This window comes from Rhinolophus sinicus, chromosome 8 (assembly GCF_057876585.1).
Source record: "Rhinolophus sinicus isolate RSI-liver-muscle chromosome 8, RSI-T2T, whole genome shotgun sequence".
Taxonomy (NCBI): Eukaryota; Metazoa; Chordata; class Mammalia; order Chiroptera; family Rhinolophidae; genus Rhinolophus; species Rhinolophus sinicus.
In genome coordinates, this window is record NC_142508.1 from 61,309,336 (window position 1) to 61,334,640 (window position 25,305).

Sequence of the window (25,305 nt, forward strand, 5' to 3'; positions counted from 1 at the left end):
TAATACATATTAAGGAAATTACTTTCCTTTATAAAAAACCTATATATCTCTTTTTTGCCACATTCCACTTGGTTTTTATGCTCTAATCTGTATTTTGTCTCTCCATGCTTTAGTGTGGATATTTCCTTTTGATTTATTTAATTTCCAGTTTACAGAATTTATCTCTGGCTATACCTAATAGGCTATTAAATTCATCTACTAAATTTTTAATTTGTCATTATAATTTTTCAGTTCTAGACTTTCCATTAGATTTTTTTGTAGTTTCCAGGCCTCTGCTCAATTAATTTTGTCTTTAATAAGAACATTTTAAAAATCTGTGTCTGATAATTCTATTATCTGGCCCCCCATGGGTTTGTTTCAATTGTTTATCATGACGTTCTATCAGCTTGTGTTACCTCCTTATATGCTTGGTTATTTCGATTGAGTCTTATCTCTGTATATAATAAACTATAGAGATAACTTGAAGCCCTAAAATGTTATCTTCCTCCAGCTTCTGGCTGGTGACTAGGGGGCATTAGCAATCCCAGATGACCTAATCCAACCATTACAGCTTAGATTCTGTGAGAGAATTCAGCCCTGCAGCAAATCATTTGAGTGACTATTTTCTCACTTCTCCCAAGAAGGGTATGTAGCTAGTACCATCCTAGATATAAAGAAAAGAAGTTAATTCCTCATATACAATAGATGCCTTAGAACATTAGGGATTAATTACCTCTTAGAACCCTTTGGAGAATGGTCTTAATCAAATAAATACTTGAAAACTGATTCAAAGCTGAGCATCAGTCCTTGTGAGAGCTGGTCCACTTCCAGTTGCCGCTTCACAGGGTCCCACCCTCAAGCCTGTGGGATTACCAGGGCCCTTTCTCCTTGGGTATCCCGTTAGCTCCTATGTTTTCTTCATTAACTCTACTTCACTTTTCAGCCTCTCTGCTGTATCTATTTAAAAAGTCAGTATCACTAAGAATAAAGAGGTCCCCCTAAAAGTCTAATTGTCGGTTTTTTCTTCTCCTGGATCTTGGCTCCATAATTCTTCACTGTCCTAGTAGTTCTGTTTTACTTCAAAACAAGTTTTAAAAAATACTTTGCCTTGCTCTTCTATCTGTTCTTAGAGAGAGTTGATCCAAATTACCAAACCCACCATTGCTGGAAATAGAATTGCCAGAACAAAGAGATGCACATTTGACATTCTGACAGCTACCGGCATACTGCCCTCCAGGAAGGTTCTACCAATTTACATACAAACAGCAACAGTATTTAATGGCTCCTGTCTCTCCATATCCTCCTGTTGGGGGGGGGAGGGGGAGGAGAGGGGGATACCACCACTTTTAAAAATCTTTTGATAGTTTGACAGGTTTTCCTTAAATTTGCACCACTTAAATTTCAGTTACTTAAGAAAAAGTTATATATTGGCTCTGTGTGTAACATTCTGAGCATTCAAAACACTTTGGATTCTCTGTTAGATGTAATGTTTAGCATTAAAGCAAATGCACTTTGAATAACCAAGTGATATTTCTAATTTATTATCATCATTATAATGCCTTGTGACATTTTCTGTTCCACCGCCTTCTGTTGCTATTTAGTTTCTGTATATTTAATGCCTTCTCTCCATGACTGTCCTTTTAAAGACAGGAATACTTTCCTCTGTGTTCCTGTAGTGCTTGGCAACACGGTGGTCATTGGGCAAATATTAATTTGATTATAAGAAACAAAAGCAACCCTAGTAATAATTGGAACAACTGATTTATTCAAAGCGTTCCTCCCCACCCCAAACCATCTGACCCTGGAAAAGAAGTTTCTCTAAGGACCAGGTATGTGAGTTGACAACATTCTACCACATAAGCAAAACTTTCAGAAAGCCCAAACCTCACCACTCTACTCCATTATTTTAGTGTTTAAAACTATGGTCAAGAGAAAAGTATTTTGACAGAGATCCAATTTTCAGAATGGCAAAGAAAGGGAATTGCAAATATATTGTAGAATAAACTGCAAGACTATTTATAACTGTCAGACTTAAAGCTTTCCCCATCTGTTACCTTGACTGCCTTCCTTAATAAATAATAAAAATAATAAAAAGGAGATGTGTTGTAATAAAGCAGTGAGCCAAATGTTTCTTTGGAAGTTATTAATTACTTTTAAGGAATTTACCTTCTTTGTAGCTAGCACTTTCCCTCACCCAGGATAGAATGGGAGTACAAGTAACACCCAGCTTTGCATTTATAAGTTAGTCTAAATTTTAGCATTACAATACAAATGCTACTTTTCCACAAGATTTTTGAAGCAGGGATTTTTCTTGTCTTGGCAAAAAGCAGCAAGAGGGAAAAGTCTGAAGAAACTTGTAAACTCTAAGGACAAATTACTTATTAGAAGAGCAAAATATTAAAATGTTTTCTACAAAAAAAGGACAATTTTTCTTCTATGATTACAGTATCCTGCTTTCGCACATGAAAAGCAGAGAGATGCACTACAGAACCCTTTTAACAGCCCCTGAATGCAATAGATTACATTGCATTAAATACCAGAAAATGTAACCATGGGCTCTCAAAACTTGTCATCTAAGATATCTTAGATGTCCAGTATTATACTTGAGCTCCATTCCTGTGTAGTAAGACAAGAAAACAGAGGGGAAAGTACAAATAGGAAGAACAAACTGCCATTACTCACATATTTTAGGACTGTCTGCCCGAAAGTCCTAAAGAATCTAGAAATGATCTTTTAAAATTAATAAGATAAAGATTTATGTCACCAAATCAATATACAAACACCAACTGCATTTTTATACACAGCAACAGTCAGAAAAATTAATTTTTCAGATAATATTTACAACTGCAACAAAAATATAAAGTACCTAGAAATAAATATCACAAAATATACTTACGACCTTCAAGGAATAAATTGTAAAACTTTATTGAAAGATATTGACAAAGATCTAAATAAATAGAGAACTAGAACTATGTTCTTGAAAAGGAAGACTCAATAACATAAAGTTATCTATTTTCTTCCAGTTGATTTACATCTATCATTTTAATACTTTACTAAACAAAATGCCAGCAGGTAGCATTTGGTAAAATTTGATGGGTTGATTATAAAACTTAAATGTAAAATCAAAGGGCCAGTGATAACCAAGATATTCCTAAAGAGGAAAAAATTAAGGGGTCTTGGCCTTTCATATATTAAAATCTATTATCAAGCGATTGCAATTAAGATAATATGGTATTGGAGTAGAAAATGCAAAAATGCCTAAGGAAACAGAATACAGAATCTGAATAAATGCACACATGAAAACTCTGATCTATGAAACTCTGATTAATGACAGAGCATGTGTTGACTATCAATAAAGAAAGATGGACTACATAGTATAAAGAGTTAAAACAACTGGGCATCCACATGGGGTCTGCGGTAGGCTCAATAATGGCACCCAAAGATATCTATATCCTAATTCCTAGAACCTGTAAATATTAATATGGCATATGGAAAAAGGGAGAACATTATCTCAGATGATTAAGAATTTTGAGATGGGGAGATTATCCTGGATTATTGTGATAACTGTACTTTAAAATTTTTCTTGAAATCAGATTGTAGTAGGCCTTCCAATTTCATTCTTCTAGGTTCTTTGCCTTTCCATATGAATTTTAGTGTCAGCTTGTCAATTTCAACAAAAAACGCAACTGGGATTTTGATTTGGATTGCTCTGAATCTATAGATAAATTTGGGGGAGAAATTACATCTTAATGACATTGAATTTACCTACTTATTAACAAGGTATAATTTAGGTCTTTAATTTCTCTCAACAATGTTTTGTAGTTTTCAGTGTGTAGGTCTTACAAGTCTTTTGTCAAATTTATCTCTAAGTATTTCCTATTTCTTAATGCTATTTAAGTGATAGTGCTTTTTAAAATTTCAATTTCCCATTGTTTATTGTATAGAAATAAAATAGATTTCTCTATATATAGATTTGGTATCCAGCAAACTTGCTACACACTTACTTTTTAGTCCTCATTTAGAACAGATATTCTCTAGCACCATCTCCAGATTTTAATTCAATAAAACATAGATGAAACCCCAAAATCGGCATTTTTAATATGCAGAGTAATTTTTAATAAGCAGACTCTCTAAGGACACTACCTTGAGAAACATGGACTTTATTAACTATGTTAAGTTCTGACAACATGGCAGAGTTAGCTGACTCAGTCCATCCTTCAACTTTAAATATGAAAAAAAAAAACACCTTACTAAAAATACGACAAACATTTTTTTTAATACTTACCCAAACTCAAATGAAAGAAAAAAAGGAAAATACCAGGTGCTGGAAATAAAAAGAAAACTCGAAGATTTATAAAGTACATACAGGCCTATGATCTAGTGTGAGCTCAAGTTTTAACACCCTCGCAGAAACAGGACATACGGCTTTGTTCCTATTTGAAAAGGAGGAACTGAACTTAGATCCAGGACCTTGGAAAGGATAATTCTTTCCAAAAGGGAAACTAGAAAAATTCTACCTATTGGTCTAGGGAAGCAGTGATGAAGCTTGTCCTCTACCTGGCACTCTGAATAGAGGAAAAAGGCTCCTATAAGAAATCAAAGTTCCATGTACAGGCATGGGATTCAAATTTACACTATATTATAAGTGAAAGAGTCAGAAGCTGAGAAAATAAAAGTTGTAGGGTCCTTGGCAGAAGAAACAAAAAACTGATCTGAAGGAATACTTCCACGATCCAGTTACCCATGCTGTCTTAGTCTGTTTTGGCTGCTGTAACAAAAATACCACAGACTGGGTGGCTTAAATATTTATTTCTCACAGTTCTCGAGGCTGGAAAGTCCAAGATCAAGGCACTGGCATATTCAGTGTCTGGAGAAAGCTCACTTCCTGGTTCATAGATACTGTCTTCTCACTGCGTCCTCACGAAGAGGGTGAGGGAGCTTTTACATGGACACTAACCCAATTCATGAGGTCTCCACTCTCATGATCTAATCACCTCCAAAGGCCCCACCTCCAAATACCATCACAGTGAGGATTAGGTTTCAACATATGAATTTTGGGGTAAAATGGACATTTAGTCCATAGCACATAATAAAAATGAGCTCACAACACAAACATTTCAAACCATCTGAAGAAATAAGCCAGTATGAGGAAAGTCAGTGGTTACCATAAATATGTAAATTAGTACCCCAAGAATTTGAGATAATAGAAAGCTCTTAAAGAAACTCAATAGAGCATTCTTAAAAACTTTAAAAACATAAATACAGAATTAGAAACCATAATAAAGGAGAAAAAATGAAAATGTTAAAATTATACAGAACTTCTAAAACTGAAAAATCAAGTTGATGAAATTAAAAACTGAAGAGGTAAATACACCAAAAAGTAGACATAGCTACAGAAAATAGTTAGTCAACTGGAAGAAAGATCTTAGAATAATACCCAGAATGTATCATAGAGAGACAATCAGAAATATAAAGGATAGGTTAAAAGATATGGCAATTCCATAGGAAGACATATATTTAAAAGAATTCCCAGAAGGAGAAAACTGAGATAATGAAATGAAAACATTGAGCTATATGAGAGAATAAATGAAAAAGAGATAAATGCTGAGAATGTTCCAGAATCGATGAAAGGTTCTTGGTTTGAAGAAGCATATCAAGTACCAAGTAGGATAAATAAAGGCAAATCCACCACAATGAAACTGTCGGGCACTAAACATAAAGTAATTCTTAATATCAACCTGTAGAAAAGATAGATCACCTAAAAAAATGACAATTAGACTGCAGGAGATTTCTTATATAAACAACTTGGTCCATTGTACATGCTACGAGGAAACAAGCAGCCACGTGGAGGGGACGTGGATAGGAGTTCTAGCAAACAGAACCTAGTGAGGTCCCAGCTTGCAGCCAGGATCAGCCTGCCAGACATGTAGGTGGATGAGCTACTAAAATGCTATCAGTCGCCACCTTCAAGCTTCTCCAGCTGTCTCCATGTGGAGCAAAGGGGCACTGTCCTTGCTGAATCCTGACCAAATCGCTAATCTATGAGCGAAAGAAACGATTACTAGCTGTTTTAACAAACTAAATTTAGAGTAGCTCATTATGCTGCAAAAGATAAATGGAACAAAGTAGTTTAAACAAATTAGGGTTTTTATTTTCCTCACATATCAAGGACACTGGGAAATGTAGATTTAGGGGAGTGTAGAGGTTAGGGGATTAGAGCATGTTGATTTTTGTTGTTCGTAAGGATGAAAAAAATGAATATTGATGCAATAGCTACTTTCTTTTCATGTTCCAGAACCATACACTTGTATTTGCTACAGCTTTTTAGTTTAAATTTTAACACATGGGGAGGCTAGGCCTCCCACATTATTCTTGTTTTTCAGAATGTTCTAGACAATCCTAGTCTATTTCTTCTGAAACTTTGGAACCAACCTAATTTAAACAAACACACAAACAAAACACCTTATTGATATTATCACTGGAATCCTATTACATTTACATTATGTAGGAATCACATTACATTTACATTTACATTATCTAGGGAGAACTGACCTAGTTACCATGTTGATCTTCCTGACCAAAAACATGGGCATACTTTTCTATTTGTTCAAGTGTTCTTAAATCTGGAGCCTACATACCTAGATATTTGTGTTATTGCCTGGATTTTTCTTTATGTTTGAAATATTTGATAACTGAAAACAATTTAAAGTAAACATAGTGGTTGATCAAGAAAATAATTTCTTGCTCATGGGACTAAGAAACCTTATATTATAAGGTTGCAACCTGAAGCAAAACTACATATATGTGAGTATTACTCACTTATTACTGTGAAAACCCAAAAATGTTTTAAATGATTTAGCTTCTGTTTCCTAAATCTAATTAAATCTGCACTCTTTAGTTTAATTAGGATAAAAAGCCCTAAACTTGCTAAAACCATAGATATTTCTCACTTACGATGTACGGAATAAAAATGGACATTGAGGTTTCCTCTTAATTGGGTCTTTAAAGGAAGCAGGTGCATCTGGAATCATTTCCACCACGCTGCTTTTCTGCATTTGACTCTGAAGCACCCATTAACGATGTTATCTAGCAATACATTTCACAGTTTAAATCAGAAAGTGTTGCTTCCTTTGAAGTTCCCATATGGTGATCCAAACCAAATATATGCAGTTTCTCTTTGAGTTTTTTTTTAAAGGTAACATTCATGATTAAACTCAGAATTTCCACATTCTATTGGAAAGTCAAGATAGATAAAAGATCAGTTTCAAGACCTAGTTGAAACCATCAGCAAGTCTTTATAAATATCTAACATTCAGCTTTAACTGCTTCCAAGAAAATCTGCAATCTTTAAATGAAAAAAAAATTTCCATTTCAGATGAACTGAAAGATTTTCATGACGTTGTATTTGCCATAATCAGATCTAAGCAGGTCATTCCCCTGCGTTAGCGTCCCTCAGTCATTTCCCCACTGCACTCAGGACCAAGTCCAAGGCTCTCAGTCTGGCATTCAAGGGCCGCCTTCTATGAACTTCATCCCATCTACTACTTCAGCCTCCAGCTTCAATTCCGGCCTCCACCACTTCCCTCTCCAGTCTCACGATTTCTCTGTCTTTCTCTGTCTCCGTCTCTGTCTCTCTGGGAGCCACACCCTAAGAACTCGTGATTCTTTGCCATTTCATGCTCTACATTCTCATGTAGTGTTTTTCTATGTATTTTCACAGTGTTTCCCTGTCTGACCTGCCTAGCCACACCCCACCTTTTTTTTTTAACTAGACTAATCAAGAGTCGCTTTCTCTGGGGAGCCTTCCTTAAACACCCCAAGACTGAGCTACGTGCCCTGTATCCTCTTGTAGTCTTCATTGATTCCCTGTGTCGAGCACTGCAATGTACCTGTTGGTTTCTGTGTCCGTTTCTCCTGCTCATTTCTATGCTTTCTGAGCACAGAAACTATGCTTTTGTATATCTTTGTACTCAATGAGCCTAGATATAAAACTTTGAAAGATAAAGTCGCAGGTGGGGATATGAGTTAAATCTCATGAATCCTGAGAGGCCTCCCTCAAGACCAGTGATAGTTGCCTTCCCTGCTACTGCCTGTCTCTGAACACACATTCACGTAACAGGGCTCTATACAACGATGAAAATGAAATACAACTAGAGCTACAGGCAACACATGGGTGAGACATGCAGATTGATTCCAATGACGTACATTCCAAAAACAGGCAATACTAGATTGTATTGTTTAGGAATACATACATAGGGGTTAAAAACTAAACAAAATCAAAGAAATAATGATCATAAGGGACAGAATGGTGATTTTCTCAGGGGAAGGTTGGGGTGAGTAGAGTGTGATTGGGAAGGGACACACCCAGGGGGCTTCCAGGGACTGGCAATATTTTATTATTGATCTTGGTGACAATTACATATGTTTGCCTTATAATTATGTTATGATTTATATATATGTATGTGTATTAATTCCCTATTGCTGCTACAACAAATTACCACACACTTTGTAGCTTATCATACAAACTTATCTTAAAAGTTCTAGAGGTCATGTCTATTCAGGGTGTTGTACACCTGAAACTAATAATATAACATTGTATGTCAACTATAATTGAAAAATTAGAAAAAAATAAATGTTTGTAAGTTTTGGCGATCAAAAGTCCAAGATGGGTCTCATTAGGCTAAAATCAGGTGTTGACAGGGCTCCTTCATGGAGGCTCTCGCAGAAAACCCATTTACTTGCCTTTTCCAGTTTCTACAGGCTGCCTGAATTCCTTGCCTCTTCCACCTTCAAAGCCAGAAATGGCTGTTCAAGTCTTTCTCATATTGTGTCACTCTGACACTGAGACTGGTAATCTCTGCTTCCCTCTTCGACCCTTTAAGGACCTTTGTGATTATATTGAGCCACCCACATAACCCAGGATAACCTCCATACCTTAAGGTCAGCTCATTAGTAACCTAAATTCTATTTTCTGCCTTAATTCCCCTTTGCCATATAATGTATTAATAACATATCCTCAGTAACATATTCCCAGGTTCAGGGACATGGACATCTTCGGGAGGCCATTACCACAGCATGTATAATGTTCATTTCTGAATCTATGTTCTATTTCTTAGTGACCAAAGGTTAAAGGTTAAACTGTGGCATATAAATAAAAAGGATTCATATACAACCATAAAAAGAAAATAAAACGTTTAAATTTAGTATTATGGAATAATCTCCAAGAAATATTTAAAAAGCTGTGTCAGAACCATTGTGTAAAGTATGCTATCATTTATGTAAAAAGGTGTGAGAAGCAGCAGCATGTCTGTATGTATTTGATTCTATGTGCTCCAAGCACGTAGGAAAACAAAAGCAAAGCAAAATAAAATAAAGCAAGGGTAGAAGTTTTTCTATCTGCCCAAGAAGTATTTCTCAGTGATCTACAACCAAGGTAATAGTAAGGAATCATCACGAGCCTTTGAAAAGACACATAGAATTACATGGAATTTACAAGGAAGGTAATATGGAATTACTATGTAAACAAAGCCTTTCCCTAGCAATTGTATATTTTAAAATACCACTCACAAAACAAAGAACAATGTCATGCAGATGGAAAATTATACTATTCAGTTTACTCAGAATGTGAATTCTGTGACAGAATTCAGAATTGCAAACGAAACAATAGATAAATACAACTAGTTATGTAATGTTTGGGAACCTCCCAGAGAGCAGCCAACCCCTTGGAATTTGGCCAAGCACACAGGCCGAGGGGAGCCACAAAGAGGGGGGCGGTCCTTCCACCTGTGGCATGGGGGCCCCTGGAGCACTTCCAGGCTGTATCTGAACACTGATGTACCATTTCCTTTAGACCCATTAAGAAGTCTGGGATAGGTGCTGCTGGTCGAAAGGGCAGAAACAAACTAATGTCTATGCAGAAAGTCCTAGTCAGTTCTGCATTCATCCTGGAGCCATCCTGAGAATCCCGCATTCATGGGCAAGGAAAGACCAGATCAAATTAGGATTCATTCACTCACATATTCATGTTTTTATTCCATCTATTTGCTCATTCATTTAATCAATATTTATTGAGTGGCTTTAGGCTTCCTGATGCTAACAGTGTAAGACGTGGAATAGATTTTAATATATAAATTTTAAAACAGGCAAAACTGTACTATTTTGTTTAGGGATGCATACATAGGGGATAAAATTATATAGTAAAATAATAAAACAACTATCATAAAAATCACCGTGATGGTGAACCATGGAAGGTGAAGTAAGCATCATCAGAAAGGAACACACACCTGGAGGAGGTGAAGGGTGGCACAGTTATGGGTCAGGCAGCCCATCCTTCTGCACTGTTCTTCGACTGCCTGACCACTTTATACACAGAGAAAAGGGACTGCGTAGATATTTGACTAGAAATATTCTGAGTACAGCAGAACAGTAGAATTTTTGCATTCGAAAAAACTAATGATTGTGCGCTCTTATTACTCGCCCCTCAAGTTTAAAATAATCATCACAGCCATAGTCCTTGGAGACCTACACATGAAACAGCAGAGGCAGGTAGTATTTTTTTCATTTTTACGTACAAATGGACAACCATAGACCAGAAGACATCGGAAGAAACGCGATGAATGCATGATACCAACTACCCTGGAATTTTCTGACTAATAAATATCAGCATTTCTCTGGGTGTTCTTATTAAATAGCCTTGAATGGCATTTTGTGTCATTTATTACTCATGTTTGATGATTAAAAGTTTGTTCTTTGACAACAGATGAAAATCCTATAGGTCTAACATTGGACTGCTAACATTTCCAGAAGAATAAAATTAAAAAGTAGAGAAGAGTATGCAAAAATACTAATAAAATAAAATTTCCCAGTGGCGGCTGGTTGACTCAGTTGGTTAGAACGTGGTGCTCGTAACAACAGGATTGCCAGTTTGGTCCCCACATGGGCCACTGTGAGCTGTGCCCTCCATGACTAGATTGAAACAATTACTTGACTTGGAGCTGATGAGTCCTGGAAAAACCCACTTAAAATAAATAAAAGTTTAAAAATAAAAATTTCCCAGAGCTGAAGTGACACATGAGTAATCAGATTCAAATGGCCCACAGACAACTGAGGAGGATGAATTAGAAAAAACTCACTCTTGGACATAGCTTCATTACAATTCAGACCCCAAATCCAAAAAGAAAACCCTCGAAAATATTGAGAGAGAAATAACAAGCCACCTATAAAGGAATGAGAATTAAGTGACCTTGAGACATCTGGATTTTTACAATAAAATTTGTACAATGTCTTCAAAGTTCTGAGGAGAAATTATTTTAAACCTAGAATTCTATTGTCAGCTAAACTATCAAGTGAATATGGAGACAGAATGGGACGTTCAAGGATCAGTTTCTCTTTTATATACCCTTTTTGAGGAGGTTACTTAAGCAAAGTGAAAGTGAAAAGATGTAATGGAACACACATGGAAATTTAAAACATAATTCCTGGATAACAACTGTGTAGGAGGTGACTGATCTAAATTAGAATAAGAAGCTGGTAGTCTCTGAGAAAAATGTCTTCGAGGAGAATAAATTCTAAAATTAGATAGGAGTAAAGAAATGCAGAATTAGAAACCACAGTGGGGGGGGGGAAACCCAAAAGCTGCACAAAAGAGTTAAGTCAAGTATGAAGTAAGCTAAAACAAAGCATAATTGTGAGAAACGGATGAACATTTAAAAAAAAAAAAAACCTACTTGATATAGACCTTAGAGACATTCTTTGAGTGACTAAAAGTCAGAACTTGACCAACAGAGGATAAAATGCAATCCCAGAATACAGTTTGGCCCTTTAGTGTATACAATTTATGTAGACAAAATAGAAGATTTAAATATGGTTATCAATCATGATAATATAAGCAGAACAACTCCCAGAAGAGGGAGAAAGTGTGGAATGGTGGTGAGCAAGTTAGGTGTTCCCAATCCTTACACATCAAGAGAGATTATAGAGTTGATATAATAAAAATGTAGCTTTAAGAATGTATATTAATTTTGGCTATAAATAAAATTCATAAAATGAAATATGTTAAAATAATTGGTTGCTAGGGGCTGAGGTGGGGGATGGAGCTCCCTGCAAAAGGGCATGAGGGAACTTTATGTGGTGATGGAGAGATTCAATACTTGATTTTGGTGGTAGTTACATGACTGTTTCGGTTTGTCCAAGTTCACAGAACTACACTCCCCAAAAGGGTGAATTTCACTGCACATAAATTCTAACTCAATAAGCCCAGGATGAGGTAGAGGAAATGTAAGTGAACTAAATCCTCATCTTTCATACTGGGGACTCAAAAGTAATGTGTGAAGTTGATAACTCAGAGCAAATGATAACAAATAGCAATATAAGCATAGAATTAGCAAGCATAGAATTATAGCAAAATACCTAATTCAGGCTCATGTTGCCCCAGATGTCATGTTTTACTAGTCCCCTCCAATCTGGAACAGTTCTTCAGTCTTTCTTGACTTTCAAGACCTGGATATTCTTGAAGATTATAGGCTGGTCATTTTGTTTTGTTCTTCTGTTGGGGTTAGTCTGATGTTTTCTCATGATTAGACCCAAGTTAGCTATTTTGGCTCTAATATCATTGAAGAGAGGCTGTATTCTCATTGCATCCTAGCAGGTGGTCCAAGAGGCTGATTTACTCATTACTGCTGGTATTAACTAAGATAATATCTACTACCTTTATTCAGTGTAAATTTTCTCCCCTTTATAATTAATAAGTATTCTGAAAAAGGATATTTTGAGACTACATAAAATCCTATTCCACACCCCGCTTTCACCCATTAGTTTTAAGATCCATTGATGCTTTATCCTTGAATTGATTATTAGTATGATTGCCAAATGGTAAATTTTATTGAATAGACTCTTATTAACTCAATGGATTCTAATCTATTAGTGTCATTATTTTGATTCTCAAGTTGTTCTAAACTTGGTCAATGGGCATCCCTTTGCTGGTCATTTTGACATGTTTCTGTCATTCTTTGAGCATTCTCTTACTTTCCAACACAAGAGAATGTTCCAGGCTCATCTTGTTCTTTCTCTGCTTCAGTCCTGCAATCAGTCAATTCTCTAAGGTTTCTTTTAGTGGAGGGTGGGATTTAGAAACCAAGCTTTGGGTGCCAGGTGTGCTCATTGCTATTTGGGTCTCAAAGCTTCCAGGACCTCTCAATGGACATAGCTAGGAACCATGCATGTATATGTACATAAACATATACACACACTTACATATATGTCTATATCTCTGCATATAAACAACCGTGGTTCATACTGATAATGCCAATTCTATTCCCTATCAAAGGGCTCATCTTGGTCTTCCTCCTTTCCGTATTTGTATCTCCCTCCTCGAAGAGTGAAAACCACTGGCTCTTGTTATCCTCACTAGATTTACTTTTTTGCTTAATTCTTCTATGTATAATCTTCTGAAGCCATCATGTTGCCACCCATACTTGCACACCCTCCTTGTGGCTCTGGCCACTGCCAGGCTGCCTTCCCACCCCACTTGGCATGCACTGCTTTGATAAAAACTTAAAAAGAAAAAAAAATAAGTAGCCAAATACTACAAAAAGGACAAAAAATAAATTGTGAGGACCTGTCTCAAGGAATGTTCTTACTGCTCTAGAATTCAAGGAGAAACCCATATCCATGTTTTTCCATCCTCCCCCACCCACCACACCACAACTGTCACGTGCTTCAAAGTTTGATCTGTTTTAGAAAGAAGTGAGTCGTGCATAGCTTGACTCCATTATTCCCCTCCTGATATTGTGCACTGCCCATAGCCTGAACACATGTGGGCACGCATGTACAGACACACATAGTCTCAGGCACCCCACTTTACTCTCTGGGCACTTGGTAGCCTGGGTTTACCACGTACAGGAAGTCTTTACCTGAAATGTCACAGTAAACAGTGTGTTGGTAGACTTTGGCTTCCGGAGGGTTAAAGTACACAGTGATTTCAGCTGATGAGTTGGGCCAGACATCACCTTCCTGAAAAACATGAAAGAATCCTTGAAAAACAATATGATGCTTACCATTAAGTTTATGTAAAAGAAAGTTTCATATTTACAGTATCCCATTTTCTTCAGCATGCTTCCTTTCTCCATTCCCCTCTGCTGGTTCAGACCTTTATTCTCTCCCCTCTTATGTTTTTATGCAATACGATGAAAGGAAGGTACTGCTTTTAAATGTCATTATTATAACATTTGAAAGAAATACGTTTACAACAAATAAAAGAAAGCACTATTTTACCCAACAGATAGTTAACTTATGCTACTTGTTAAGAGGTGGTACAAGTTGGAAATGAGCTTCAAAAATAATTTCAGTGAGTTCACATAACTAATTATGATGTTACTTTATAACTAGGATGCTTAGTACATTTAAAAACTGTGTATATTCAATGAACATTCATTGTATGCCAGTGTGTGCCCAGCACTGAACTTCAGAGATGAAGAAGGGTGTGTGTACAAATCTCCCATGTTAGATGGGTGATAAATATGTATATAAATATTTTATAATATATATGATAAATGCTGTGCCTATATAAATAAGGTCCAGATGGGCCACAGAGAAAGAAGTACCTAACTTATTTGGTGGAAGGACCACATTCCCAGCTTTTGTGGTGACAGCATGAGGAAATACTCTTATTCTATAAAAACACCGCCCAAAGCAGAACGGTGGCCAGATCAAACCCTAGTTCTCACCTAGTGTGATATTTCTCAATTTAATTCAAACCACTCAAAAGTCATAATAAGAAACTAAATTTTGACATTGTAATGCACATGCCATATATCAAAATGCCCTTGAGGTATTCTTTGAAAAATATTTTCTACTAACGATGTAACCTGGGGCCTCTTCATTAACTTCTCAGGACTGTAAAAGAAGATGCTGATATCACCTGCCTCAAAGGGTTTCCTAAGGTCAGACGAGGTCATGCAGGCCAAATGCTTTGCCCCACGCTCAGTATACAGTAAGAGCTTAGTAAATAGCTGTTTATTATGATTGATGTTATATTTATGCCACTTGGAAAGAATAAGAAAGAATAAATATGGGAAAAATTAGGCGGGAAAAGCATGTTTTTTCTCTATGTGTTTTGTAAATAGGGCCAAATAGGGCATACGTGATTAAACACATCCAAAATCTATAAACAATTCCACCAGCTAAATAGAAAACTAAGGAAAGAAAATGTGATAAATAATTAGGCTCCAGTTTCAGACGGTCCCCAATGCATATTCTATTTCCAGGCTGAGTAGAAATAAACATAGTGCTGGAATAAAGATCAAGCAGAGAACAAAATGGTTTAAAATGCAGACATCCAGGGGGCGGCTGGATGGCTCATTTGATTAGAGCCCGGGCTCTGAACAGCAGGGTTGTTGGTTCAATTCCCACATGGGCTAGTGAGCTGCGCCCTCCACAACTAGATTGAAGGACAATGACTTGGAGCTGATGGGCCCTGGAGAAACACACTGTTCCCCAACATTCCCCAATTAAAAAAAAAATGCTGACATCCAACAAGAGTGTGGGGCAGATAGAAAACTAGAGCTGATTTAGATTTACTTATGAAGGTGACAGACTGATCAGTGTCGTTCTCAGGCAGCATCCCCCTGACTTCAGAATGATGAAATGAAGAGTACAGAACCTCCAAGAAGCAGCACTGAGGGCTGTCAGTCCTGTGGGCCCTGGGAGCGCTCACCTCCTAGCTCCGCCCACTAGAATGAAGGCTCCATGAGGGCAGGCACTGTTCTATCCCCAGGACCTAAGCCAGAGTGGCTCATAGTAAGTGCTCAAGAGTATTTATCAAATCAGTCACATCCATTCACTCTGCATATGTGTAGTTATTAGCAGATGGCTATTCATCTTTGTAGCCTATTTCCACCATTTTCTCCTCAGCTAGAGCCACAAAATCAGTTTTGGAGCTGGCAGGGACGTTTGAGGTCATGCAAGGAACAGGGAATTCCTAAGCACTTCCACTTATTTAGGCATTTCACTGTGGCACTTTTCCAAACTTTGAAGTAAGTATCTGTTCCCTTCTGATAAATGGCAAATACCTGACCCTTTTGATTAGTGGGGGTCTTAGTGATATTAAGTGTTAGGAACACTCGTGCCTAGAATGGGCAGAGAGGCCAGGCAGAAGAGGTGGCTCCTCCATTCACTGCTGTATCAAGCGTATCCATCTCAGGACTGAAGACCTGGGCTACCTCCTAACTCCTGAGATAAATGTATCCTCCTGGTGGGTTTAGACTCTGCTCTCTCTGGGAGTATAGACTGGACACAGGTAACCTGTTCCTATCCGAACTGACTGACCAAAAGGACCCTCTTGGATCCCTAGAAAAACTCTGCTAGGAAAGTCTCACCAGAATGGTAGGAAATGGCCCCCAAAATGATTCACTGGAAGTCAGGTAAGCTCAGGACATGTAGATAAATTCAAGGGCTTTATGGTTTGGGGTGGGCCAGATCACTTTCAAAAGCATTATCCCAGCCAGAGAATCCAGGGTCTGTGCGCAGACAAGGAGGCAACACACTTAAGCCACTTGAGCTCTCTCCCAGAAGCACCCTGGGACACCCCATAATCAAAGAAGTCTGATGATCAGAACTGGTGGGCTGGAAAATGGTGGGATAGACACGCTCCAGAGAGGCAACCAGAATCTCCCCAGAGGAGGGGGTGCTGAGGTCTGGATGTGATCCGTGAGAGTATTGTCTGATGTGGAGGCTCCCTGGCAGCTGGAAGCCCTTCTGCTTGGCAAGGGAAGACAGTGCAAGGCAATCTGAATTCACAAGTTCAAACTGAGCAAATGGGACTGTAGGCTCAGAGCTGTCTTATCCTGGGCTGTAGCTGTTTCATTGCGCCTGTGACATTTACTAGTCACTTGCACCTTTATTGAGTCCTGGGAGATAATTCAAGGACAATCCTATTCCAAAACACTCTCCTGGGTTTGTATCAGGTAATGTGCAATAAGAGGGCTGTGTGATCTGTGAAAACAGAAGTGTGGTCACTCAGTTTCCTCTCGCAGAGGGATGCTTTCAACAGTAGATCATTTGAAGGAGTTAGGAACATGTACAAGGACACTTATTTTTCAGTTGTGATTAAAGTAAATATTAAGTAACCTCTATTTCTTTATAGCAAGAACTCAATATAGCATTTTCTAGCAAATCTGAGAGAGCAAACCCCAGAAACAATCAGCCTAAAATGACCTCACTTTCACTTCTATATCTTTGAGACATTTCATATTACTTCTCTAACACTTCTGAAATTAACTTCCATGTCATTTATGTCTCTGAAAAGAATTTTTTCTTTTTATTGCTTAGTTCTAAAGAGTCTGAAAACCAAAACATTCCGAATTTTCCCTACTGGCTCTGATATCAATATCTTTTCCTCCCAGTCCTATGAAACCAGCCTGCTCATCACGCAGAACCCCCTGCTACTCTACTTTCTTTATATATATGGCCCCTCTCCCATCACTGTCCCTTTTCCAGCTCCAAATGAGAGATTAAGTATACAGGATATATAATCCATAGTGACTATTATCTTGTTGGTTGAAAATAATTGTCAAAATGACCTTCAGTTATATTGTAATTATCTTCTTGGTCTTAATGTTTTGTTTTTCCCTCAGATTCATAATTGCATTTTACTTATTAGTCAAGTGACCTGCTAGAAGGAATCAACTTTGAATTTTCAGGTATAAAGCTATTTCCCATATTGCAGTTTTTGCCCCAATATTAAATATCTTTATAAATGGAACTTCATGTTTCCTCCAGACCAAGAACAAACAAGTGACTTGATAGAGAGTTCCAAGACTTTCTGAAAGCTGTCTATGAACATACTGCCACTGGTCATGATAGGTGATTAATACAATCATGAGAAAGGTGTCCTTTAAACATGTTCTCCTTAAAAAATTATATTGGCAATGATTAAAGGGGCTCTTTGAAAAATCTCCCCTAAAAATCCTTAAGTGAAAAAATATAATTTAAAAATCACCTTCCTTCCCCCTTCTCTATTACCCATCTCCTTCCTTCCTTCCTTCCTTCCTTCCTTCCTTCCTTCCTTCCTTCCTTCCTTCCTTTTTTCTTTCCTTCCTACTCTCTTTCCTTCCTTCCTTCTTCCCTTTTTTCCTTCCCTCCAATGAAACGTTATTTCTCACAAATTTTACAAAATCAAAACCCAAACTGTAAGAACATAATTATATATACGTTTAAGCTACTTGGTTTATCTGGAAAATGGTTTACGATATGACTCAATACCTATGTTTATCATATAAAACAGTTATTTTAACTCCCAACTTACATCTAGGAAAGTGATCCAAACATTTGCCTACTCAAATGTTATACTTTCCAATCATATCTCTAATCTGATAAAAGTCTGAATCATATCTAAATCCAAATCATAATATTTGCAACCATTAACTGAGAGCTCATGTTCCCAGCACTGTGTTAAGGGCTGGTATACATTAACATTATCTAGTTCAATCTTTACAAACTGGTGAAGTATTATCCCCATTTTCAAGATGAGAAAACCAAGGCAAAGAGAAGTTAAATATCTCACCCAATACCACACCAATAGTAAGTGGCAGAGCTGGGTCTTGATAATATTTTTTTCTTTAACATCTCGAATGCCACTGCAATTATAATAAAAGGTCAGACCTCAACTCTCTCAAATTATAAAAAAATGCCAGAAGAAATTTAAAAACACTACAACTGATAAACAGATTTCGATGAAGACAGCATGACCTGGTATTCCTGTCTGGCGAACATAATAGGACACTTTGCATGCTCATATGTTCAGGTATCTTGGAAGGTGACTCACAGGAAGTTCTTTTGGATGACACAGACATTAGTATTTTGCGCTCTTGAGAAATGCATTCGTAGATCTTTTTCAAGTTATCCTGGTTGGGCCAGGTCCAGTTAGCGCCGAACAAGATCAGTGAATAATGACTTCAAGAGCAGCTATCATGTGTATGAATTCCATCGTGTTCTACCAAAGTGGAAATATTTTTGACTACATAAATAAATATTTTCAGCTATCATCATATTTAAGGAAAATTTAAAGAATTTCTCTTGGGAAATAAAAACATCTTAAAGTCAAATTTTTATCACTCAGAAAAAAAAGAAGCACTGGTTAGAAGTTATAATCTGTTTCAATACTCACACAACTGTTCTTCTAGAACCTTCCAGATAAATGAGAAAAATTATAGCTCTTTTTTTTTAAACTTTGTTTTTAATTTTTATTTTAAGTGTGTCTTTCCAGGACCCATCAGCTCCAAGTCAAGTAGTTGTTTCAATCTAGTTGTGAGGACGCAGCTCACAGTGGCCCATGCAGGGATCGAACCAGCAACTCTTGCCAAGAACACCGTGCTCCAACTAACTGAGCCAACCGGCCACCCAAATTATAGCTCTCTTTATCATCACTCAAGCAAATACAAGTTAGCTCAAAGAGAAATAGAAAAAAAAGTGGAAGCTAAAAAATTGAAGATAAACTATCCTAATTATCATTGAGAGAAAAGATCCAATTGGCACAGGCATGCAAGGAGACTTTTCTACTCCATTATATCTCCTCGGACAAGAAACTAAATTTAGTAAAGCATTGATTCTCAAAATAATGACCAGCAAATTTTCTCAGAGAGGGGTCTAAGATTTGGTCACCTGTCAGAGGAAGTTTCACAAAAGGTGTGCTCTATCTTGGGTGCAGCACTCTAACCCATATAAGGTGAATACAGTGAAAATTCCAGCGGGGTTTTACAGAGCTGAGGTAGTTGTGTGCGAGGTTCATGCCTTTCTCTGGCGAGAAGAGATTTGTGTCTCTTCCAGCAAGGAAGGGTGTTAACTCATTTAACGAGCCATGAGGAACCTTGCTGTTTCTAAGACTTCCTTAGGTCTTCCTCCACCTACACTGGTTCTCTAATACAATAATGAATGTGCCAGTACAATTGGAAAAGGTTTGGCGGAGCACAAAGATCTGAGAGGACAAACAATAATACAGGGAGGCTAAAGAATGGGAAAACCGTACTGATGGAAGAGCTGTGACTTGTCAAGGACAGTTGCTCTCAGCAGATCCCTGTCCCTGTCCTCCTTTCTCCTTTCTGGTGTCCATTTCCAAGGAGTCAGCTCCCACATGTTTGCAATGTGACTCACGGCTAATGGTGCAAGAAGTGGAAGGGGTTTGCAGTACAAAGCTAGATCTTTCCTCTTTGGTAGCCATCTGGGCTTCCACCCAACCTGGTTCTGCTGAGCTCACATGCTATGCAGATTTGGGAAAAATAAAGTAAACTAAATTTGAGCTGTGCTTTCAAAGTCGGAATTGCTGAACCACATGTTTTCTGCAGGCTTAGGTGACAACAAAGCATGGTTTACTATTACTTACATGGTAATAAAGAAATTATCAAGTTTCTCTCCCTTTCTAAGGCTTAGTTAAATTAAGCTGAGGCTTTCCTAGATCAATTTTTCTTTTATGGAAAAGACACTTGCTAACAGAAGCAGAAATGCTTTCCCTGCTTGCCGATGTCAGTCAATCAGCTAGGCCTAGTTCGGGCAAATATCTTTAAATTCTCAGACCTTTCTTTTTAAGAAAATATCAACTGTTCAATATTCAGAAAATTGCTGCATCTTAAAAGTGTGACCTGAGCCGGCAGTAGCAGAGTTCAGAAACAAGGCCAGCACATCTGTGCTGTGATTTCTCAGAGGGCTCTTACACGCCCATGGAAATCAAAAGTTTAATTCTCTCTTTTTGCCCTGGGATATTCTTCAGCTTCTCAATTCTCAGAACCGTGTTTTCTGTCTTTGAATCTCTCTCACTCAGGGTACCCAAGAGACCTAAGGAGAGGATATAACAAAATGAGACTGTCAAAATTCTGTATAGTCAGAGTCCATCTAGTAAAATAGAATATTATATTTCTGAAAGTAGTCAATTCCACTTGCTTTTCTGGAAGGCACAAAACATGCATAATAGACTCGATTTTACAATTCTTCTTCAAAGGGGGAAAAAACTATACAGAAACAGGTGGCTTGAGAAATGATCAACATTCTACAGAACGCAGTACCTTCCCTAGGTAAGGAATAAATGGAAAATTTTTGGCTAGTTACATTAATGCTCCAAGATGTTATCAAAAGAATCGACACAAGGAACTTGACATAAATAGTAGGAATATACCACACGTTTTAATGACCAGAACAACAGTTATGGTTACTACTAGAATATCAATAAATTATTAAAGCTAAAAAAAAATCCTTCCAGACCACTGTCCTATATCTACCCAGGGCTGCCTTCTCCCTGTGGTCACGCTGGGTCCTTGTGTAACACCTTTCATGGAGAATGAACACCTCTTGGATCTCTCAAAAGACAAGCTCCCACCTTTGCACTCTGCAACAACATCGGCACTCAAGACACCCAGCATAACTCTGCAAGGTTTGAAAAACAGACCCCATGGCAACAGTATGCAATGAGCATGATGAGAAAAAGTGAGCCAAGAAGATGGGACGAACCAGAGGCCAAGTGGTGAACAGGTTGTAGAACAGAGTAAGAACTTTCAGTTCTAGAGTTTTGGTCAGTCATTCTTCTAGCATTGAGTCACATTACTTCTCACATGATTATATAAATAAAATGTGATTAAATTCAAACCCATCACCACCTCTGGGCATTTTAGGGACAGTGACTGAACTCTTGATCTTGAATCTACTTGCTTTAAATTGAAAGGACCTCTGAAATACGAATAACATTGCCATAAAACACACGAAATGCAGAGAACACAATAAGGGCTAAAAGAACATTCGAACATTGTTTCAGCTGACTCATTTGAAGAACCAAGGTATTTTGACATAGGCCTGAGAAAATAAGCATATCATTTCTTCTTTCTTTTCAGACACTAAGGTAAAGGTTGGGTTTTTTTCCTTTTTAAGTTTACCTCATTTGAAGACAATGACCTTCCTCAGTGGACACAGAGGCTGAAGAGCTTATCAGAAAACAAAGTGGTCTCTAAGCCTTCAATCAACCTTTCGTTTTATTTTTATCTTTTGAACAGGATATCAATTAGGAACTGATTGTTAGATCAGTAGGTGACACTGTGTGGTTTTAATCCTCTCTGCTTCTACTGTGAACTCAATTCATATCAAGAAGCTAATTAAAAGGAATCACACTAAAAAAAAAAAAACTAACTGCTGATGCACAGCTCAACTGTCAGAAATTAAATAGTGGCTTTGGCATAACTGATATGATACGTGAGCAAGATTCAGAAGAGACTTTCAGTAGAAAATGGTGATGAACCCACCATAAAGGAGAGAAAGATATGGAAGAAAGGGAGATGAGCTCTGCGCTGGCTGGTTCTCCGCGTAGCTGTCTTTCTCTGGAATTCACCCCAGCGTCTCAGGGTCTCTAACGGTGAGCACCTGGGGGCTGTCTTGGGCTCTGCAATTTTCCTTCTTTGCTTTGCTCTTAGAACTTCCATCTGCTTTTCATGCCTTCAGTGAAGTCCTCTATTCAGATTCTCACATATCTTACCTCCAGTCCTACAGTAATTGCCCTCCCACAAGTTTATTACTACATTTCCAGAACTTTTTGGACAACTATTATCATTTCAAATTCAACGTGTTCAGAACTGAACTCATCATCATGAACTGATCTCCCTCCTTTGCTCCCTTCCTCCCTCCCTCCCTTCTCCCCTCCTCCATTAATTGGCACTGCGGTAGGCCTGGGGCAGAGATGAGGTCACCGCACTCCTTAACCTTAAGGAGCTTGGAGTCCGTTCCCAAACTGGAGAATCATAATTTATGAATCAAAAAGGATCCAAGTGTCCTACCTTCAAAAAAAAAAAATCCTTATTTTGTGTACAAGGCAACCAAAGCCAAGAGAGATCAAATGGCTTGTTTAAGGTCACATTTGTTATTGGCAAAGCTAGGAACTCCTGACTCGTTAATTTCTATCAAAGACATCATAATTCTCCCAGCCACTCTAGTTCAGATTCTGAGGAGACACATGATTCCTTTCCATGTCTAGTCAATAAAATGACCAGTCAATAAAAAGCACTTTATTGCCTTTCTTATGAACATCTCTCACATCTGCCATTTCCTTTGCTTTCCAACCATCACCAGGCCGACCATCCAGGTCAGCGTCACCCTTACACATCACCCTGAACTTGCCTGCAGAGATGTTCAGTCTCCCTGAGGCTCCCTGCACACGCACATTTCCCCTACCTGACCTGAACCCACCCTCCCACTTTCTATCCACCCTCCTCTGACTTGATCCACACGTGGCTACTAGGATAATATTTCTAAACACATCATGCTCCTGGCTCCTGCTCTTGCTCTGAGCCTGTCTAGAGCCTGTCAAGAGTCTCAGATACCCTTGGCATACCCTTGGCCATGGAGAAATACTGCTTGCATTCTACCACTTGGAGAATTACCTTCCCTTGAACCAGTATTTCCCAAACTTATTTGACCATAGAACTTCCTTTTGCCAAGGAACACACATTACCTCCCCTCAGATCTAGTGTTTGTAGAAATACACTGTGGGAGACAATAGCCTGTAGGTTATAGCACAACAGGTTGACCAGGCAGCCCAGATTGCCTCTACTCTCCTTCCCAGTCTTATTTGTTACAGTCTCCATGACTGCCTCTTTCAGAAAAACCAGTAATTTTATTGCTATGGAATATTCCATGAAACTAACAGTTTTCCTTTTTTGTTTATTTTCATGGTTTCTCCAAGTGGAAACATTCTCCTTCCTTTCCACTTAATTAAATCTTACCCGTCCTCTAATATACAGTTCAGTTCTCATCTCTTCCATAAATCCTTTCCCAACTCTCTCATTTAAAACTACTAGAGCATTTATTTACCTGTACCAGAAAACAAAAATCTCAACAATGGAAAACACCTATTGTTCACATTTGGGTCAAGAAACTAATGAAATGGCAGAATTTTTCCCATAAAATACCTTCAAAAGTAATTTACAAGGTAAGATTATATTATACTCACAAGAACTGTATTTCTATAAAACTATCAGGATCTTTAAGTAGGGGAAAAAAAGGAGATTTAACATCAATAAATAATTCACTACAATTGACACTTGAGTTCTGCTGTTTTGACCAGAATAACTTTAGGAAGACACCAGGAGAGTTTCATGCCTTCATTTTCATTTTGCAAAAATTGTCAAGAACCAGCTAATGAATACTATTATGAGAAGAAAACCTGAACAGTGTACAGAAAAGACAAAATCATCACAGATACTATAAACATCACGTATACTCTAAGCGAATACTATCCCCTTCCTATGGCTGTGATTTTTTTCACGCTATATAAACGAAATTAGTCTCATTTATGTAAAAGATACAATTTCTGTGTATCACTGTTTTAAAATATGCTTTTCTTCCTAATGGTGTAAAGATGCCTTATAAGAATGCCTAATTCAGTTCCTGTCTAGAAGGCAAAATCAATCATATTAAATGCTTTCTTTTAATACACATATATCTCTATCAAGAAGCTTCAGGTTATGGAAGGGAGCATGAGGAGAAGAATATCTGAGAATGACCTAGTCTTTCTACTTCTGGGCTGGATATGGACAAGACTTGCCATGGGTTCCCACCTCCTCCTGACCCCCAATGTTTGCCATCTCTAAGTCATCCACTCCTAGAGGATATGAGAAACAAGACAGTAGTCACCAGCCTGGATCTCCAGTACCGGCTGGGAGGCATCTTGAACTGTCTACACCCTGGACCTCGCCGGCACGTCTAAGACTGCCATGACTGATTACTCCTCCCAGCCGCCGCCCGCTCGGCTGCTTGCTTGCTTGCACTTGTAATGCCTTCCTGATCTTTTCAACATCTTTGGGCTTAACTGGTATCTTTGCTGTCCTTCTAAGACTACATGTTCATCTTTTAGCCTTAACCTCTTGCTGGTCTAAGCCATCATATCTGAAGATCCCTTTACTCAACTGAGACCCGGACAGTCTTCTGATGTGACAGAAGATTCAGCCTCAGCTGACTTCTGCAACTTCCCTACATGAACCCTTTATTTCAAACAAACTGATCCACTCATGGAGCCTTGAGTGGGCCATGCCGTGCACATCCCCAACTTGGTTTTCCAAAAGTCCCACACTGCCAGACCCAGTTAAGGCTCTGCTCGCAAGAAGCCTTCTCTAACTTCTTCGTCTATGACCATCACCTCAGTCTTTGAACCACTGTACTGACTGTCTTCACCAGTGATTCCCACAGAATAGTCCCGAAGATCTCCAAGCGAAGCCTCCCTCTGAGATTTGCAAGGCACAGGATCATACTAAAGACTTTTAGAAGCCTTACAGAGAATTTCAGACAATACTGAACCCAGTGTTT

The 25,305-nt window shown here is 38.0% G+C and overlaps 1 protein-coding gene across 3 annotated transcripts in view; it reads right to left on the reverse strand.

The window, feature by feature from the left end:
* HYDIN (HYDIN axonemal central pair apparatus protein) overlaps window positions 1–25,305 on the reverse strand; it is a 289,372-nt gene that overhangs the window by 203,139 nt on the left and 60,928 nt on the right. For all 3 annotated transcript variants that reach the window (XR_016022033.1, XM_088800246.1, XM_019757602.3), the window contains exon 10: window positions 13,890–13,989. Coding sequence is in view for 2 of the 3 variants with exons in the window: in XM_088800246.1 (XP_088656372.1) it covers window positions 13,890–13,989 (100 nt within the window). In the remaining variant the exon portion in view is untranslated. The remainder of the gene's footprint in view (window positions 1–13,889; window positions 13,990–25,305) is intronic.